Source organism: Narcine bancroftii, chromosome 13 (genome assembly GCF_036971445.1).
Source record: "Narcine bancroftii isolate sNarBan1 chromosome 13, sNarBan1.hap1, whole genome shotgun sequence".
Classification (NCBI taxonomy): domain Eukaryota; kingdom Metazoa; phylum Chordata; class Chondrichthyes; order Torpediniformes; family Narcinidae; genus Narcine; species Narcine bancroftii.
The window spans coordinates 521,579-536,441 of record NC_091481.1 but is presented as its reverse complement, the minus strand read 5'-3'; the positions used below and the strand labels follow the sequence as shown (position 1 = coordinate 536,441).

General features: G+C 47.5%; 1 protein-coding gene across 1 annotated transcript in view; it reads left to right on the top strand.

The window, feature by feature from the left end:
- sema3ab (sema domain, immunoglobulin domain (Ig), short basic domain, secreted, (semaphorin) 3Ab) overlaps window positions 1-14,863 on the top strand; it is a 158,461-nt gene that overhangs the window by 130,460 nt on the left and 13,138 nt on the right. Inside the window, exons 15-16 of the mRNA XM_069910005.1 lie at window positions 833-990; window positions 5,865-5,932. Coding sequence (XP_069766106.1) covers window positions 833-990; window positions 5,865-5,932 — 226 coding nt within the window. The remainder of the gene's footprint in view (window positions 1-832; window positions 991-5,864; window positions 5,933-14,863) is intronic.

Sequence of the window (14,863 nt, the reverse complement as noted above, 5' to 3'; positions counted from 1 at the left end):
GAGAAGGACACACAGCCCTCAAACCTGCCCCGACGTTCAATGTGGTGATGGCTGATCCATGTTGGCCCCATTCCCCAGATCCCTCAATTCCTGGAGCTTTGAAATATTCATCTATCTTTGCCTGAAACATATCCAGAGATCCATCCTTCATTGGCCAAGGGAACAGAGATTTCCAGAGAGTCACCTCCCTCTGAGAGAAGTTGTTAGATGGACTTCAGAGAGAGAAGGGTTGAATATGGCAGAGAAAAGCTCACTGTAAACTCTGGATATCCTTGAGTGAAATCTTGTTGTTGATGTGAGGAGTATAACTGACCTGGCAGACTGTGTAATGACATCCTGAAGACACTGAGTATGAACCAGCTCATGGACACTTATCGACACTTTGCAAACAGAAACATCGTGAAAGAACAAAATCAAAAGAGTAAATTTTAAAAATGTTGAAAATGTTAAAAAGGTCCAGGCCTTTTCAGCCCATGAGTCCCTGTCGCCCAATTACAACCCATTAACCTACACCCCCCGTGCATTTTAAAGGGTGGGAGGAAACTGGGGAAAACTCACACTGGCACAGGGAGAATGTACAAACTCCAGCGTGGGATTTGAAGTCTGGCCTCTAGCTCTGTAACAGTGTTGCACTATCCACATGGAAAATATTTGCAACCAAGTATCTCCAAATCTTGATCCAGAGTTGGGGAACTTCCTTAAACTTGTCCAACCTGCAAAAGCATTGCTGATAATCTCCATTTTAATGGTTTTTTTTCTCATTCTTCCACTCATTAACTGGCTCTGACCTCCTGTGATTGGTGCCTGCAACTATTTTCTGTTCTGCTCTCAGCAACAGTTGTATATTGGCTCTGCAATCGGTGTGTCGCAACTCCCTCTGCACCGCTGTAATGTATATGGAAAAGCCTGTGCAGAGTGCTGTCTTGCCAGGGACCCTTACTGCGCTTGGGATGGCTTCTCCTGCTCCAGATATTTTCCTGCTGCCAAGAGGTAAGATGGTTCACATTATCCCCAGTGGTGACATTCTTGGGATGGGTTGGTCCTGGGATTGTGTGAAATGTAATGCCCAAGGTTATAAATATTCATGGAAATATTCATAGCATTCCTGGAGGGAGTGAGGGGCATTTCTATCTGTGAAGGGAAGAAAGGGTGCGAGTTACACTGGCAGGAAGTCGTGGGTGAGCTTTGGGCAGTGTAACAGCTCCTGTTCCTTCAACCACAGGTTTCACACTGGAGGTGCATAAGACCATTGACAGACATGTCAGTAAGGGAATGAGATGGGGAATTGAAATGAGTGGCCACTGGGAGATCCACTCTATTGTGGTGGGACAGAGCCGAGGTGCTCACATGTCGTTCTCCTACGGAGGGGATGGAGTTCGAACCCTTTGATGCAAGGAAGCATCACTTTCATTTTGGCCTGTGTTCCATTGCACAGTGAGAAGTTGTAACAGCAGCCATTCACTGTGATGTCAAAACTTTGCAATGACGTGGAGAGTGACGTTTATGGGATGCATGTATCTCTTTTCCTGTTAATAATTTGGCCTGCCTGCATTTTAATAGTGTTACAAAAACAATAGACCCTTCAGGAAAATTAGCAAGGAAGATTTGCCCAAGAGTTTCAGTTATCTGGATTCGTACATTAAAAGGAGCCGACAATAAAATCCTGTGACTGTGAGGTCTGGGTCCAAGGTGGCCATGCCTAAGCTTGGCAGTAGTCATGAGGGGTTACAGACTCCAGGGAAGCGCAGGACTGGTAGAAAGCACCAGAAAATAGGGAGATAATTTTCTCCCCCCCCCCCCCCCCCCCCAAATTTCAGAAGGAGAAGCGGGGAGACGACCCATGGGATGGCGAGTGCAGAGATGGACCAGCGAGGGGCTCTGAGGTTGAATAAGATATAAGCAGCGCAGCGACTGGAGGTGAGGAACACATGCAGATTGCTGGTGACGGTGGTGAAGGGACTCACGCCAGGCTGAGGACTGCTGGAGACTGGTTCTAGACTAGCTGAAGGGGCACCAGGCATCGAAACTGAAATGAGAGGGTGCAGAGGGCTTCCTGATTGTGTCAGAGGTTTGGGATCTGGAGCTCGGGTTGCCAGTGGTTTGGACTGGCTGTGGAGCCTGCAGAGTGCTGGAGGTAAATCTACGTGACTCTGCAGGGAACTCATGTTTGTTTTCTTTCTCTGACTGTAGCAGGCACCAGGCAATTTCTGCTGATAACAAATCTCTCTTATAGTAGACCAAAGGAAATTTTGTGCCATGTCACATTTTGTTTTTTCACATGACGATAAAAAAATCTTGAATGCTGACCCCTGGTTGAATGCTTCCTGAAAGGACCTAGCAAGGCCATCAGCAGAGAGAGAGGTTGGGGGGGCATCACCCATTGCTTCTCCAGAGAATCCGCCCAAGCAGCTTGTGCGAGACTGCACGTCGGCAGAACCAATGGATAAAGACACAAGGCTGAACTATAGGGGGATTGAGTTTAACAGTTGAAGGGCAATTGAGGTCAGGAGACCCAAACATCACTATATGAGGGAATGAGTAGCAATTGGTCCTCATTGGAGTGGGCTGAGTCTGGGTGGAAAGGCTTTGGCTCAAAGGGGCACCTCAACCTGTGCTGAAGTTGAAGTAAGAAAGGGCCACTCTATTCGAAGAACAAAAAGTATTCAGCAGGTCGGCACAGGTAAAAGCAGGTTTTGGATATCATATTTTGTTCCTCTGATCATAAACAGTGGGAATGGCAGCCAAGGCAGGGGAACACTCCTCTTGTAGAATGTGGGTCGTTAGGGAAGCCAGCAGGATTCCTGACAACTTCATCTGCGAGAAATGCATCCAGCTGCAGCTCATGACAAACCGAGTTAAGGAATTGGAGCTGGAGCTGGAGTTGGATGGACTCCGGATCATTCAGGACGCAGAGGGGGTGATAGACAGGGTTACAGGGAGACTATCAGACCGAGGGGCAGGAGTGGGATAGATGGATGACAGTCAGGAGAAGGAAAGGGAGCAGGCAGGGCGTGTCAGGCACCCCTGTGGCCATCCCCCTCAATAACAAGTAGACCATTTTATTTATTTTTAAAAAAATTTTTATTTTTCACACCATAAATCACATTAACCATGGTACACACTTTTTCCTTTTCACACATATACAGTGCCATTTTCTCCCTCCCTCCTCCCATCCCACCCTCCCTACCTCCCCCCTCCCATCCACTTAAGGTATAAAATCTAGGATACATTAAACCAGTCAGACAATGTTGTCATTCAATAAAAATACACCAGAAATTCTACTGCGTCCATTCTTTTCATTTCCTTTTCCTTCCGTTAACTTAGGTAATGATTGTCCCCGGTAGGTTTTCGCTATTGTATTTAATGTAAGGCTCCCATATTTGTTCGAATATTTCAATATTATTTCTTAAACTATATGTTATTTTTTCTAATGGAATACATTACAAGTAGACCATTTTAGATACTGTTGGGGGAGATGACCTACCGGGGACAAGCCACAGAGATCAGGTCTCTGGCATGGAGTCTGGTCCTGTTGCTAAGAAGGGAAGTGAGTAAAAAGCAAGTTGTAGTGATGGAGGATTCCATAGTTACGGGGACAGATAGGAGGTTCTTTGGAGCAGATCAGGTATCCTGGATGGTATCTTTCCTCCCTGGTGCCAGGGTCCAAGATATCTCAGATCAAGTTTATGGCATTCTTAGGAGGGAGGGTGAGCAGCCAGATGTCATGGTCCATATAGGGGCCAATGACGTGGGGTGGAAGAGTGAGGAGGTCCTGCAAGGAGATCTCAGGGAGTTAGGCGCTCTTTTGAAAGACAGGACCTCCAGGGTAGTGATCTCAGGATTGCTACCTGTGCCACATGGTGGTGAGGTTAGAAATAGGAGAATGCAGCTTAACACATGGCTAAAGTCATGATGTTGGAGGGAGGGCTTCAGGATACTGGGTCATTTGGCTCTCTTCCAGAGGACTGTTCTGACAGAACAGTTTTCATCTAATACCCTTATGGGAAAGTTAACTAGTGCTGAGCCAGTGGGTTTAAACTACATTTGCCAGTGGATGGGAACCAGATTAGGACTTTATTCCCTGCAGTGTAGAAGAATGAGGGAGATTTGATAGAGGTCTTTAAAATTATGAGGGGGACAGACAATAAATGTAGGTCGGATTTTTCTGCTGAGGGTGAATTAGATACAAACCAGGGGTCATGGGTGAAGAGTGAAAGGGGGAAAAGTTTATTGGAAACATGAGGGGGAACTTCTTCACACAGAGAGTGGTGGGAGTGTGGAACGAGCTGCCAGCTGAACATAGGAACATAGGAAGTAGGAACAGGAGTAGGCCAAAAATGGCCCATCGAGCCTGCTCCGCCATTCAATACGATCATGGCTGATCTAATTTATGACCTAACTCCATCTACCTGCCTTCTCCCCATATCCCCTAATTCCTCTATCACCTCATTCGGCCCATCGAGCCTGCTCTGCCATTCAATACGATCATGGCTGATCTAATTTATGACCTAACTCCATCTACCTGCCTTCTCCCCATATCCCCTCATTCCCCTAATTGAAGTGATGAATGTGAGCTCAATTTTAAGAATTTGGACAGGTACATGGATAGGAGGGGTATGGAGGGCTATGAACTGGGTGCAGGTCAGTGGGACGAGGTAAAAAATGGTTCATCACACACGAAGGGGCCTGTTTCTGTGCTGGGTTTCATGGGAAGCTCCAGATTTTTTAACATTTTACATGTTGCGTTTATTTAAGTATTTTATTTTATTTTTTCCATTTTTAATTTGCATGTTTTAAACTATTGTAATGTTTTTAATTGGCCTGAATGTTTCAGAGACATCCACAGGTATTCAGTACTTCTGACCTTGGGTGAAAGGAGAGTCATCAGCATGTTTACTGGGTATTGGCGGCCCTGAGTTAGTGCCCTCATCAGACCCCATTTGGAATATGCAGTAGCTACTTGGGCCCACACACAAAAACACTCCTCCCATCGAACGAGTCCAGAGACAGGCTGCCCGATTTGTCACAAATACAGATGGAAGAGAAGCGAGTATTACAAAGCTCCTGGATTCATTAAAGTGGAGTTCTCTTCAAGACAGGCGTGAAGCCTGACCTGCTTTTACAAAATGCGAAATGGCCATCTCGATATAGATGACCAATCCTACACCGAACCCAAGCCTGCTAGGGGCAGACGAGGGCACACAACCTATCTTCCAACACTGAAATGTACAGCAATTCATTCTTCCCCGTATAATTAAAGCATCTTCACCTGACCACACCCACGCAACCAGACCCAATTACATTTAAGACTGATCTTCTTCAAAGATCTCCTCCTTAAGCACACCCTCCCCCACCTCCAGTTTAAATTCCATACGGGATATTTTGGAGGATCAAGGACCAAGAAAGAGTGGGTCTGTATTCCCTGGTACAATGGGGCCTGTAGGTGACCTTCAAGTTACTTGTATATAGATAAAGTGAATGGTCACAGACTTTTTCTCAGGGTCAAAGTTTCTCGAATTAGAACCTTGGGTTTAAGGTGAAAGGGGAGAGAGTTAAAAGGGACGAGGGACACTTCTTTCACTCAGAGAGTGGTCCATGTCTGGAGTGAGCTGCCAGAGGAAGTTATAGAAGCAGACACAATCGCAGCATTCAAATCATTTGGACAGATATGTGAACGGGAAGAGTTTAGAAGGAGCTGGGACCAGCCCAGAATTCCAAGCTCACATCACAGGCACGAGCTGGGGTCAAGGGCCTATCTTTGTGTGATTCTGACTCTGAGGTGTGAGTGAGCAGCTGATTCAGTGCTCATCTGGAATCCTGGACGGGAAGTTTCCTGAAACTCTCACGAATGATTCTTGTTTCAGGCGTACGAGGCGACAGGACATCAGAAATGGGGATCCCCTGATGCAGTGTTCTGACCAGCGTCATGGTGGTGAGTAGACAAACTGCCCCATACATCTGGCTCTAACTGTCTCTCTGTCCATTAACCCCAGTGGCGACGTACGCCAGACTTTCCTCACCGAGGCTGCTCTACCTGTGGGCAATTTCTGGAGTTCGCCCAGCTGCCAGCACCTGAGAGGTCTCACATCCAGGGCAGAAAACTTGCAGCTGGTAAAGGAGGTGGGTGATGCCCTCCACATGTGGAAGACACAACATCTATTGTCCTCTCTCCCTGTCGCCACCTCAAACCCCACCTCATCACCCCACCTCATCACCCCACCTCATCACCCCACCTCAACACCCCACCTCAACACTCCACCTCAACTCCGCCCCTCAACTCCGCCCCTCAACTCCGCCCCTCAACACCGCCCCTCAACACCTCCCCTCAATACTCCACCTCAACATCTCCCCCTCAATACTTCCCCTCAACACTCCCCCTCAACATCCCACCTCCACACCCCCACTCAAACTCCACCTCCACACCCCCCTCAATACTCCACCTCAACACCTCCCAATACTCCCCCTAATGCCTCCCCCTCAACACCTCCCATCATCACCCCATCTCAACACCTCCCCTTTAATACTCCTCCTCAACACCTCCCCTGAACACTCCACCTCAACACTCCCCCTCAATGCCTCCCCTCAACACCTCCCCCTCAACATCCCACCTCAATGCCTGTCCCTCAGCCCCTCCACTTTCAAATCCCCTGCAGTAAAGACACAGACACGTTGGAGTTCAGCCGGTCTCGCAGCTTCTGTAAGAGGTAAAGATATGCTGTACAACCAACGTTTCAGGTCCGAGGCCTTCCTCAAGGTATGAGGAACCCTTTCTTCAGATTCCCTGGGGACTGGTCCCTTCCCTTCCAGAGCTTTTACCCTCTCCTTCCCCTCATCTGTTTTCTCCCCTTTAACCCATTCAATCCCTTCACCCTTTTCCTTCACTCTGTGTAGCAGACGTACAACTGGAGACTGATTTGCCACTGATTATCAGACACAGGGTTTCCGCAGTGTTAGCTTGGGAAAAGTGTTGCTGCCTCCAAGACCATTAAAATCTGCCACAATGAACTGGGGAGTTTAGATGCTGAGCAGCAAGTAGAGTTTGGACTGTGAATGCATCACCAGCATTTGGTAAACGTCGCTAAATGGATTGAAAGTCTCTCCAGCATGGGGGTGGGGTGGGGGGGGTAGGGGGGAACGGGGAAGGAGAAGGAAGAGAGCAAGAGAGCACCAGGCTTCTACTTTACATATTGGTCAGAGGGGCATGTAGACACAGAAACTTTATTCAACTAAGGATGGCCCAATCCCTGTCTGTACATTGGGCTGTGCTGCCATCTGCTGGCTCATATATATCATTGCACAAAAGTTAAAGAGAAGAGTAAAACAGGAAAGTCTGCAGATACTGTGGTTGAAGTAAAAACATGGCTCTGGAGAAACTCAGCAGGTCAAACAGTGTCCTTTATCGAGCAAAGATAAAGGTACATGTACTGACAATAACCACACCAGCAGTGCGAATATAAGACAGCTTTAATAAACTAATATGTACACTAAGAGGTCTTGTCTCTCTGCAAGACAAACCTGGAAGGCGAGACTGTAGCTCTGGGACTGCTCTGGGATGACCCCTGGTGACCTAGTGGTGTAATTATATATCACCACATTCACACCCCCTTAAAAAATTGTTATCCCCCCCGCCCCACCGACCCCCTGTCCTCCTTCCCTTGTTTGTAAGTTCATAAGTCCAAAACCTTTTGTGGCTTCCGTTGCCTTCTGGACCTCCTCGGTAGTGGTATAGGGGTGGGGAGTGTGGTCTGCCTTTCGGCCTTTCTTGGTGGAGGTGTGGGAGTGGGAAGTACTGGTTGGTCATGAGGCCATGTGGGCTGGGGATCCTCTTGTATGGGATTAGGTCCGGCCATCGTCTAGGATGGTGATATTTTGTGAGGCGGGCGTACCCAGGGTCCTGATTTCCAGGGTGGGTGGTCTAGTCCTCTGGGGTGACTCGATGGACGACTGTTCTCGTGACTGCTGCTCTGCTCCTTGTTGATCCATAGACATCTGTGTTTCCTCCGCGTTGTTCACACATCCGGCCAGCACGAGATCCCTGGTGGCCACCGAGTCTTCTCTTCCATCTGGGAATGTGATGAAGGTGTACTGAGGGTTCGCGAGCCTCAACTCCACTTGATCCACCAGCGGGTCCACTTTGTGGGGTCTGCAGTGCTTCCGGAGGAGAACAGGTCCCGGTGTCATCATCCATTTAGGCAGTACTGTGCCCGTCGTGGGTTTCCTTGTGAAAAAAAAGATATGGTCATGTGGGGTCATGTTAGTGACAGTACACAAAAAAAAACGTATAGAGTGTAGGGCCTCTGGCAACACTTCTTGCCTTCTAGTAACAGGCAGGTCTTTTGGTTTTAAAGTCAAGAGGACCGTTTTCCAGTTAGTGGCATTTTCCCTTTTGACTTGTCCATTCCCCCTAGGATTGTAACTTGTAGTGCGGCTGGTAGCAATCTCTCTCTCATGCAGCTACTGCTGTACTTCTGCACTCATGAATGCAGCTCCCCTGTCTGTGTGTATGTAGTTCAGGTACCCAAATATGCTGAAGATGGGTTGGAAGCATTTTATAACAGTGGGTGCTGATACATCAGAACACAGGATTGCGAAGGGGAAATGGAAATATTCATCTATTACATTTAGGAAATAGACATTTCTATTATTAGACAGGAGCGGGCCTTTAAAATCGAGGCTGAGGCGCTCAAAAGGTTTGGTTGCTTTTATCAGGGTGGCTTTGTCTGGCCGGTAAAATTGTGGTTTGCATTCTGCACAGATGGGGCAGCTCTTGTTCACTGACCTCACTTCCTCTACCGAAAATGGGAGGTTTGGGTTTTAACGAAATGACCCCCGGGTGGCCCAGCTCATTGTGCAAGCTCTGCAACTGAGACATGTGGTTAAGGATGACACAAGTGCCTCTGGATAGCGTGTCCGGGGGTTCGTTGAGTCTCCCGGGGTGGTATAGAATGTCGTAGTTAAATGTAGACAATTCTATCCGCCAGCGCAGGATTTTGTCATTCATAATTCTCCCCCTGTTCTGATTATTGAACATAAAAGCCACAGTCCGTTGGTCTATGACAAGGGTGAAGTGTTTGCACGCCAGATAATGTCGCCAGTGCCTTACTTCTTCCACAACGGCTAGGGCCTCCTTCTCTTCTGCTGAGTGTCTTACCTCTGACCCCTGTAGGGTTCGCAAGAAAAAGGCCACCGGTCGTCCATCTCGGTTTACATCTATGGACCGCGTGGTAGCTTTAGCGATATGGTCCCTAATGTCCCTGAATGCTCTGGTGGCTGCTGGGCACAGTGGGAAAACTGAGGCTTTTATAAGTGGGTGGGCCCTGTCAGCATAGTTGGGGACCCATTGGGCGTAATAAGTGAACAGTCCCAAACACCTTTTTAGTGCTTTCTGTGCGAGTGGCACTGGGAGGTCCAGAAGAGGGCGCATACAAGCTGTCTCTGGGCTGATTTCCTCGTTCTGCACTATGTAGCCCAGGATTGGCAACTTTCTGGCGCTAAAGACGCATTTGTCCCTGTTGTATGTTAGGTTCCTTTCCTCAGCTGCCTGGAAGAAGTATTTTAAATATGTGTCTTCATCCTCCTGAGTGTGGCCACAGATTGTCACGTTGTCTAAGTAGGGGAACACCACTTTCAGTTGGAACTCATCTACTATTCGGTCCATTTCTCTCTGAAACAGGGACACTCCATTGGTGACACCGAAGGGGAGTCACAGAAATTGATACATCCTGCCGCCTGCCTCAAATGCCATGTAAATGCGATCGCTGTTTCTAATGGGCAATTGGTGGTATGCTGCCTTCAGGTCTATCGTGGAGAACACCTTATAATGTGCAATGTTGTTGACCACGTCTGCTATGCGTGGCAGGGGGTAGGCATCTAGTTGTGTAAATTTGTTGATTGTCTGGCTGTAATCCACTACCATGTGCAGTTTTTCTCCTGACTTTACTACAACCACCTGGGCTCTCCAGGGGCTGGTGCTCTACTCTATGATGCCCTCCTGTAGTAGTCTGCGGACCTCTGTCCTAATGAAAGCTCTGTCCCTCGGGCTGTACCTCCTACACTTTGTGGCTATTGGTGTGCATTCTGGGTCAGGTGTGTGAACAACGAAGGGGGTTCTATGTTCAGGACAGACAGGCTGCAGTGTTGTTTCTTCTTAAGGCGTAGTGGGGGATGAGGCCCGTTGTCCACTATTGTACTGCTTTCTAACTGGCACTGAAAATCTAACCCCAATAGTACCGGGGCACAGAGGTGAGGGAGTTCTAGTAATTTGAACCCTTCATATTTTGTGCCCTGGATTTCTAGAGTAACCCTGCAAAACTGTTTTACCTCAGCCGCAAGGCTGCTGGCTGCTAACAGGATCCGGTGCTCACTCGGGTGTGTGGGGAGGGCAAGGTGGTTGACTAAGCCATTATCTATTAAGTAATTTACCCTCACATCATTAATTTTGATGCACACAGTGTCGTCAGATAAATTGTGTGAACTTGCCTGATTCATTCGTAGGGAAGCAAGTCTGGCGTGTCCTTCGTGTCCTTCCATCCGATAGTACTCGGCGTCATATTCATCTCCTGAAGGCTGTGTCCTCTGCTCTGTAGCATTTGTCCAAGATGGCCAGCTGCACATGGCATTCTTCTTCTTCTGTTTGTCTGTGGAGAAAGAAGAGCTTTCCCGCCTCTTATTAGCATGAGAATGGGCCTTGGCTGTGGCCTTGGGGCTTTTGCAGATTTCTGCATAATACCCACGTTTTCCACAGTTGGAACAGACATTTTATCTGGCAGGCAGAGGGCTCTGGGGTGCTTTCTTTGTCCCCAGAAAAATCACTTGGGACCCGCATACTTTTCGTGGGGCTAGAGATCCAGCAGTGTGACGTTTGTCCCAGCCCCAGGGTCCTGTGAATTCTCCTCCAATTCTTGGCTGGTGCTTTATAAAGCTTCTGCAATAGTCTCTGCCTCATCTCGCCCCACCATTCCTTTCTCCAGCAATCAATGTCTCGACTCAGTGGAACGTATGTCCGCAACAATTCTGTCCCTAATAAGGTCCTCCGCATACTCCTGAGCTGATACTGCTTTAAAGTTGTAGCCTCTCATCAGGTCTTTCAGAGAGAGTATAAAGTCTCTGGCAGACTCCCCTACTTGTGACCTGGTCATGAGCCTGTACCGGGAGTGGAGTTCGCGATGCCCTTCACTGTAATGCCTCTGCAAAATGCTCATTGCCTCTTGGTAGGACCTGGCATCCTGTATAAGGGAGTAAAGGTGGTCTCCCAGCTGTGCTAACAGCAGCATTAATAGCTCTTTATCTGATGCCTCAGCATCCTCCATGTAATTCAGGAAACATCTCTGCCAGCAGTTGAAGTGCGTGCCGGCTTCGGGATTACTGGGGTCGAGCTCCAGCCTGTCTGGTCACAGCACATGACTAAGCCGCACTCTCTGGTCCCTTAGATAATGTGGGGGCATCCCGGGGGTCATTCCTGGTCTCCACGTGGTCTCTGGGTCTCGGTGTAGCAAGGGTGGACCCTGGGGTACTAGGAGCTGCTGGTAGAGCCTCTGTGGGACTTGTGTCTGCTGGAGGAGTAACTTGGGTGCTTGGGGTTGTTGGCTGAGTCTCTGGCTTTGGGACGTTTGCAGTGGGCTTAGGGAGATCCCAGTGGTAGCGTCAGGTCTCCGTGGAAACTGCTGCTGGGGGAGTGATGGTAGCGGTGTCTGCTTTCCCTGGCTCTGGAGTGGTCGGGAATTCTGCACATACGTGGCGATCGGGAGCACGACTTGTAGAGATCCTTCCACCTGTGCTTGTAGTGGCCTCTTTCTGATCGGACTGGGGTTTAGGGTCAGCGGTGCCTGTACCGGCAAACCCACAGGCAGGCAGGGCTCTTGGCCATTTCTTACCTGCCCTATTGTACTTCTATGGTCTTCCCCGCATTCCAGTACAGCAGTCCCTCGCCATCTCTGTCCTCAGATGCACATGTGTGCTGGTTGTCCCCGGATTCCATTCCTCAGGAAGAATCTCCAGGTAGTCGGGAATGCGTGTTGGAGCAGAAGCAGCTTCCATCCTAGTAGCTATGATATTAGTTTATTAAATTGTACTGACAATAACCACACCAGCAGTGCGAGTATAAGACAGCTTTAATAAATTAATATGTACACTAAGAGGTCTTGTCTCTTTGCAAGATGAACCTGGAAGTCTAGACTGTAGCTCTGGTCTACTTTATATACAAGGTCACCAGGATGACCCCTTCTGCCCTTCATCAAGGTATGAGCAAAATGTAGGCAGGTGCCTAAATAAAATGGTGGTGGGGAGGAGCAGAGGGAGGAGCACAGATCCACAGGCAGGAGGTAATAGGTGGAGAAGGGAGGTAGGGCACAGCAGCAAACAGGGGGAGAGGGGATGGCTCTGGGAATGGAGAGGGAAGAAGGTGGAGAGTGGGAGGAAAGGAGGCCGAGGGATGGGGAAGGGAGGGAAAATGGGGAGTGGACTAGCAGAATCTGGAGAAATATTTTTCATTTGGTGGGAGAGTGCCCAGACGGAAAATTAGGTGTTGCCCCTCCAAAGTTTGACCTGCTGAGTTTCTCCAGTATCATTCCACAAACCAGGTTCTCATTTGAAAGCAAAACAGTTGCTAAAGCAATGGTTTTGAAAATGCAAGACACACTTTGGATTCTTTCATATCAGAATAAAAGTGAGGGTGAAATTGTGGAAGCTATGTTGGAATGTTAACAGTTCAATGGTGCCCTGTGTTTGTCACCTGTTCTTACCCTCAAAACAGTGATTGTTCTTGAAAATGGCAGGCACAGGGATGGCATTTGAACATGTTTGTAAATAATATCATGGCCCTGCATTACCAAAGTATCTTTTTGGCATTTTTTCCTGCCCAAGATTATGTTACAGAGATGTTGTGGTGTTGGGCTTCTCCGGAGATCGTGTCTAGTTGAGAAGCTGATTGAAGTACCTGTTTGTGATGGTTTTGTTATTTACTGAGTGTGACAAAGACAAACTTTCTCAGATATTTTATTGCTAGAATATTCCTGTGTTTTAGAATTAGTTGGTATTTATCCTTCACTAAGGTTCTTTCTGTAACATTGTTCTCAGGACAAAGTTTTGGGTAAAATGTCATCAGATAGATCTTTACCCAGAGCGTCCAGTTTGTGCCATTGGCAAAATCAACAAAATTGAGCCAAGACCCTCTTGTTCTGATGGAGGGACATCCACCTGAAACATTTCTGCCTCCACAGTCACTACCTGAACTCCTCAATAGCTGCAGCATTCTCTGGTTTTTTCCAAGCAGAAAGACACAAGTGTCCATGTGCAAGATAGGTTACTGGGCACAAACACTGATATCTGCATTTCACTCAAAATCGAATAATTCTAAACTTCTGATGAGTTGCAATCTGTGAAAGGAACAGAAGAACGAATGGCTTAGGCAGAAATAAGCCTACTAACCTGATCCATCTTTGGAATGTGGGAGAAACTGGAGCATCTGGAGGAAACCCATGTGGTCACAGGAAGAATATACAACCTCTTTATAGACCATGGTGGATTCGAACACAAGTCCTTGGTGCTGTGAATATACAACCTCCTTACAGACCGTGGTGGATTCGACCGCATGTCATTGGTGCTGTGAATATACAACCTCCTTACAGATCGTGGTGGATTCGAACGCAAGTTGTTGGTGCTGTGACTATACAACTTCTTTACAGACTGTGGTGGATTAGAACGCATGTTGTTGGTGCTGTGAATATACAACCTCCTTACAGACCATGGTGGATTCAAAAGCATGTCGTTGGTGCTGTGATAATTAATCCTTCTTTATCTCACTTCCATTGTGATAACAGGATGTGGAGTTATCTAGTGCCTGTTGGAAATCAATGTACATAAACAACAGCAATTACATTTCCCTCAACTTGTGACTTCAGCAACGTTCTGTCATTGGTTTCAGTCAAGTTTATTGTCATCTGATTGTACAAGTACAACCTGACGAAACAGTATTCTCCGGTCCTCGGTGCAATACACACAGACACAGAATCACAGACAAACAACACAGATGCAGGACACATATTAGAGCTATAGAAATAAATAAATAAATATTGCTTTGTACATGTGAGACTCTCGGAGGGTGAGTGTGAGCAGTTCCTTTGGACGTTCAGCGTTCTCACTGCCCGTGGGAAGAAGCTGTTCCTCAGACTGGTGGAGCTGGCTCTGATCCTGGTTAACCAAAACCTGCCTCTGACAAGGTTTCTAATTTCATTGCTGTCAAAATGACTACTAATTTTATCATTGGTATTGTTAATGGAAGTTTCCTCACCACTGAGGTTGAATGGCTGGTCTGTAGTTACAGGGTTTATTCCGACACGTTAGTTCGAACAGTAAAATGTGCAAGTTTCTCAGACACAACCCTTGACTGTTGAAAGTTTTGTTCAGGGACTCTGTGCAGTTTGCTCCCTCGCTTCCCACTGCCCCCTCCAATCTAGTTAATCTGGAACTGGTTTTATCCATGTTGTGCATCACCAGGCTTTTTAATGCCCCTTCAAATCATTGCTTTTCCCAACAGAATCTCTTTCTTGGTGAAGAATGATGTAAAAGATCTTTCAGTCTGGCTGCTTGGTCTCTGAAGCTAAACTTAAGTGGGCTGCGTAGCATCTACGGAGACAAGGAAATGGCCAACATTTGGGTTGAGATCCAGCTTTGTGTTTAAGCTTACCTTCCATCTTAGAACATAAAACATAACACCCTAATACAGGCCCTTCAGCCCTCAATGTTGTGCTAATCTATATATTCCTACCAAAAAAACAAAATCCTCACCTACCCCATAACCCTCTATTTTCCTTCCATTCATGTGTCTAAGAATCTCTTAAATGCTCCCAATGTTTCAGCCTCCACC